This window comes from Leptonychotes weddellii, chromosome 8 (assembly GCF_054177405.1).
Source record: "Leptonychotes weddellii isolate Sample4059 chromosome 8, ASM5417740v2, whole genome shotgun sequence".
Lineage (NCBI taxonomy): Eukaryota > Metazoa > Chordata > Mammalia > Carnivora > Phocidae > Leptonychotes > Leptonychotes weddellii.
The window spans coordinates 89,591,011-89,597,010 of NC_138376.1; the positions used below are offsets into that span (position 1 = coordinate 89,591,011).

At 38.4% G+C, this 6,000-nt stretch overlaps 1 protein-coding gene across 1 annotated transcript in view; it reads right to left on the reverse strand.

The window, feature by feature from the left end:
* Nucleotides 1-5,149, reverse strand: part of ROS1 (ROS proto-oncogene 1, receptor tyrosine kinase) — a 102,438-nt gene extending 97,289 nt beyond the window's left edge. Inside the window, exon 1 of the mRNA XM_081829369.1 lies at nucleotides 4,548-5,149. Coding sequence (XP_081685495.1) covers nucleotides 4,548-4,670 — 123 coding nt within the window. The 5' untranslated portion in view covers nucleotides 4,671-5,149. The remainder of the gene's footprint in view (nucleotides 1-4,547) is intronic.
* Nucleotides 5,150-6,000: the final 851 nt, after the last annotated feature.

The window sequence follows — 6,000 nt, forward strand, 5'->3', positions numbered from 1 at the left end:
ACTCCTAGTACCTCTAATTGGTACTGCTCAGAACCTCCCCTGAAGAGTTGCTGGATTTGAACCACTGAATTGAAGAGATGATTAATCCAGCAAGGAGCATGTCATCTGACCTTGGCTGACCCAGTGCTATAAGCAAGGTGTGTCCCAGGAGATGATAGAAAATCCAAAGGAGGCATTTGGTTTTGCATTTTTTAGATTGATTTATTTATTTGAGAGAGAGCATGCATGAGCATGCAAGCAGGGGAAGGGGCAGAGGGGAAGAATCTTGAAGCATACTCCCGGCCCAGCGGGAAGCCCGGCACAGGGCGTGGGGCTGGATTCCATGACCCATGAGATCATGACACAACCTGAGCCGAAACCAAGAGCCAGACTCTTAACCCACTGAGCCACCCAGGCACACCCCACTCCAGGTGGTTGAAGCATCTCAAGGGCTTCTGAATAGCCTGCACTTTTCAGAGGGAAGAGAAGATCTGTTTATCACTAAGTTCACTGAGTTCTCTCCCCTTCAAGGTAAGCACCATTCCTTTTGCCCTTCACTCTATCCTTAGTACCTAGAACAGTCTGGAGGGATAAGAGGTCTTCAATAAATACATACAGAAGGAATAAACCGATGAACTCATGATGTCCTATTACATAGGAATGCTACAGAAGTCCTGTTTCTTGAAAGCCTCATCCAATGGCCTGGCATTGTGGGGGTTCACTTAAGTAATCAGATACAGACACCAAAGAACCAATGTTGCATAAAGTGCATAAAGTTCTGTGAGGATTAACTGACTGAGCCACCCTGGTGCCCCTAAACTTATTTAAAATACTTTTTTATATATAAGGATTGGTAAAATTCTGTTCATCAAATCTAATACTTTTTCCATTTTTTTTGGCTTTGTTTTTCTTGTATTCTGTTTATTGCCAAATAGTTTAAGCTTCTAAGTAGTTAAATTATGAATAATTTCTTGTAGGGATTCTGTATTTTTGAAGCAGGCTTCTTAACGCATTGCCACTCCAAGACTGTAGAAATATTCATCCTTAATTTATTGTAATATACCTATAGGGTGAAGTCTTGTTTTGTTTCTGTTGTTTGTATTTAAATCACAGTATTTTTTTAATAACTCCTGGAATCTATGTGAATCTGGTAGTATTGTAAGGAGTTGGGTTTTAATAAATTTGCCTAAACTTTTTTTAAAGACTTTATTTTGGGGGCACCTGGGTGGCTCAGTCGGTTAAGCATTCGATTCTTAGTTTTGGTTCAGGTCATGATCTCAGGGTCCTGAGATTGAGCTCAGCACTGGGCTCTGCACTCAGCAGGGAGTCTGCTTCTCTCTCTCTCTCTCTCCCTCTGCCCCTCCCCCGTGCTCTCTCTCTCTCAAATAAATAAATAAAATCTTAAAAAAAAAAAGACTTCATTTTCTTAGAGCAGTTTTAGATTTACAGTGTAATTGAGATTAAGGTACAGAGATTTCCCAAATACCTCCGGCCCCCACACATGCCTCCCTCATTATCCACATCACTCAGCAGAATAGTAGTTTTTACTAAGGATAAATCTACACAATAATAATCCCCAAAAGTCCATAGTTTACCTTAAGGCTCACTCTCGGAGTTGTATATTCTGTGGGTTTGGACAAAGGTATAGTGACATGTATCCATCACAATATCATATAGAGTATTTTTGCTGTTTCTAATAATCCTCTGTGATCTCCCTATTTATCTTCCCACCACATACAAACCCACTCCTGGCAACCACTGATCTTTTCATTGTCTCCATAGTTTTGCCTTTCCTAAAATGTCATATGGTTGGAATCATCCAGTATGTAGTCTTTTCGGATTGGTTTCTTTTACTTAGTGTATGCTTTTAAAGTTCACTCCATGTCTTTTCATGGCTTGAAAGCGCATTTCTTTTCAGCTCTGAATAATATTTCCTTGTCTGGATGTGCCACAGTTTACTTATCCATTCACCTACAGAAGGAAGGTGTTATTTTGTATTCTAAATGAACAGCCCCACTTTGGTCTGAACTGCCATCTTTATCATACTCCACACTCCCTTGTGTGCATGGCTTAACTCCCAGACTGTATTCCATTTTACTGATCTGCGCACTCCTACACCAATACAAACTGTGCTCATTCCTGGATATTTTATGGCATTTTTGGGTTTTTGTTTTGTTTTTTGTTTTTAAGATTTTATTTATTTATTCATGAGAGACAGAGAGAGAAAGAGAGAGAGGCAGAGGGAGAAGCAGGCTCCCAGGGAGCAGGGAGCCCGATGCGGGACTTGATCCCAGGACCCTGAGATCATGACCTGAGCCGAAGGCAGACGCTTAACCATCTGAGCCACCCAGGCGCCCATTTTATGGCATTTTTGGATTCTGGTTTTGTTCTATCATCTTGCTATAAAGTTATATATGGATACACAAGAAAGGTATTGATGTTTGTACTTTTTTTTAACAGGATAACCTCTGAACTCTTGTTTCTAATAGTCTTGCATTGAATTGATACTTCTAACAGAGCATTTCTCAATGCTAGTTCCTCAGTCTCTTTTGTTTCTCTTTCATGAAGGACGCCACAATACTAGTGTTCTGAAGAACATTGATTATTTTTTGTTCTCTGCAGCACAGGCACATATAACTCAAAAATATTAAGTCAATTACTACATTCAACTAATACCTACAGATCCGTCAATGGACGTAAACTACTCATGCTCAGCACAGAACTATGATCTGTGCACATTTGGACAGCAATTCTAAACATTCCTATGTATAAGACTCTGTGTTTCTTTTTAAAAAGCAAATATGCCTCAGGATCAAGAACCACCCAGGGAAATCAAAGATGACCTTCCCAGCAAGTGTCCAGGCTACAAAGAATGGCACACACAAAAAATGCAAACAGTATCATAAACTCAAGCATTTTACATATCCTTTCCCCTGATCCACGGCTATATTCACTGTTCATTCACCTAGCTTTTTCCCTCCGGGCCCTGTGTGGGAGCCCCAGATGGAGGACATTGATGACAGGCACTAGGCAAACTGGCAAACCCTGTCTCTCCCAGTGGCCACCACATGGGCTGAGCCTGTGTCTGTGGGTGGTGAGCGGAAGGAACAAGCTGTCTACTCCTACTGCCTGAAACCCAGGAGCCCACACAAAGATAAGATGAAACTAAACATAACTAAAAACCGAAAAAAAATAAAACAAATAAAATGGAGACTACAGTAATGGAAACAAACAATATCAGTTTTGACAGTAAGGAGAAATTAACAAATTATGGTGGTACATTTATAGGATGGAAATATTCTAAATAGACTGAAGATCCTGTTTCCATAAAAATGTCAGGGTGTAGGAAAAACTTACAACGTCATGTTAAGTGAAAAAGATGGGTATACAAGTGTATGTAAAATTATATACATATTTGAAGAGAAAATGCTTTTTTCTTTATCCTTCTCTACTTCTCTACCTTTTAAATATTTTACAGTGAATATATATTCTTATTATAATCAGGGGAAATTTTTAAATTATTCAATAACGAATACATCTAATAGTCTTATTTTTCCATGTTTAAGTTTGGATGACGACTATAAAATCCTAAGGCATACAATTCCACATTAATGGCAATGAGGTCTTCAACAGTGATTTATATAAAATGCCAAACTTTTTTAAAAAGTGCTACTACCCATAGAAAGCTCAAGTAGTGTTTTAATCTATAGTTTAAATTAAGCCAGAGGAGTGTAATGCAGATAATTAATTATCTTTTTTAACCACCGCGCGGATTTCTACCTCCAATACTTTAGCATAACAATGAGTACTGTATTGGGTACTTTTATTATTCTAAAAAGTAGGACTATAAGTAGCCTAACATGTAAGCTATCAGGCTATTTCCTTTGTCTCTAGATAAGAAAAGTGCATCTTTCCCTTGCTAGAATGTATTTGGTTTTTACAGTTGATTCAGGGGCTTTTTGAAGCAAAACAACGTCACAATAACTGAAAGATATGAAACAATTTATAGGGGAAGGATACCCAAAAAACTCATTACTGAAAAAACTACAAATGCATAAGTAGAAGGAAAGGACCTTAAAAACAATTCTTGCTTTTTCAAATAAAACATTGTTCTATATGGCATCTGCATCTGCTTCCTTGGCATCCACCTCCTGATACAACCATCCATCCGCAATATAAATGCTGCTGCGGTCTGCAACCAGTAGGCATTGCCCTGTGGCCAAACCTATTTCTTGCTTCAAGGCAAACATAAATGGTTTTGAAATAAATGAGTTTAAACTGGCATTTTTAAAGCAAGCAAAATTTATCGCATGTAAGCCTCTTTAACCCAATTCCTACACCCCACCCCCCCCCACACACACAATCTATGAACAGATAACTTAAAGAAATAAAACAGCCTTCCCCTACCTTCTGTAATTAAAAACATTCCTAACTTATTTTTGGGGAAAAAAAAATCTTTCTTGCCTTGCTACCACTTCCCATGGGAAAATCATTCACTCGTTTATAACAAGCTGAACTCTACATGTTCCAGTTCCTGCAAAGACAAAGATTAGGGCAGCAAAACTTACCAGGTTAGTTACACATGACTTTAGGCAGCTGTGTAAAACCGTACACTGTACCACAGAAATCCATATGCAGCCAAGAGTCGCAACATTGACAAGTTTCAGAATAAGCCAGCAAATGTTCTTCATCGCTTCACCAATGGCGATTTTTAGATGACTGTTATTCTCATTTTCTCCATCCCACTATATAAATTCTTTAGGCTTCCGTTGAAAGAGTGGCTGGTGGAGTTTGGGGGAGGTTTTTTTGACATGTGAGAATATCTTTGCCTTTTAAAGTAATATTTAGATCATTTACTCGAGAGCTTTGAATCCTAGATAGCGTGTAATAGTCACGTAAGAGCTATTTCATAATTTAGTTTCCTTTTACTCTCATAAAGAAAGTCACACCCTATCTAAAGGTTAGATCCTAGCAGCGCGCTTCGCATGGGAAGCGAACAACGTAGAAAATGCAAGCTGCATTTCAGCAAGCGTGTGTCACTTGGACACACTCCGTCTGAAACTGGAGCACTTCGGATCATCCACTGTTTCACTTCTCTGAGCTTGGTTCAGCTCTGCAGCAAACTGGGTTTTTTACCATCTCTGCCTGAGCAAACAGTGACACCATTATAATGAAGAACTATCAGAAAAACAGAGTCAAACGATGCTGCAGAGGGGAAAAACAGAACCCTTTGAGACCCAATATATATTTCAAAATTAAAAAGCAAACAAAGCTGAAATTAATAGACAAACAGTCTGAGGGTGAGTTAAAGATGAGGAAGTTTGTTCGAGTACTTTAAGAACTTCACTACATATTAACCAAAATACTGCCTTATCAAGTCTATTGAGACAGAGAGCTGAAACTAGCCACCACAGACCTGAGATATGTACAAGTGTAGCTGTCTTGAAAAGGAAATATTGTACAAATTTCAATTAGCCTCGCATCAAGATAAAGTTAAGAATTTGCAATCTGCAAGGTACAGAAGTGAGTCATTCTGAAGAGCTACTTTTTAGATGGCTGACGATTAACTCTTTCAGGCCAGACAGTTTTGTGTTGGTGTCCTTTTTTATGATTTAAGTATCAAATAAACTTCCATGTCTTCTTAAATAAATTATACTAATGAAACTTCAGCTTTTCTTATTGGCATGAGGTTCTCATTGTGAACAATACAGGCATGGGTTTTTGTTTTGTTTTGTTTTGTTTTTTTGAGCTGAACATCTTTGGGCAAATGTTGACAAAACTGCTGTATAACATAAAGACAAATGGTACTGACCCCAGAATTGACCCCTAAAACTTGGTCTTTTGAAAAACTTCCCCATTGTCTACCTGATCTTTGTTCATTTTCTGTATTTTTAAGATTGTAGATTAAAGAATATACAACTCTCCGATTTCTTGGTCAGAGGAATATGACCATCTTTCTGCAAAATACACATTTAAATCAGAGAATACATGACCTTGCCTACGCGATTTCCTCATTCCAAT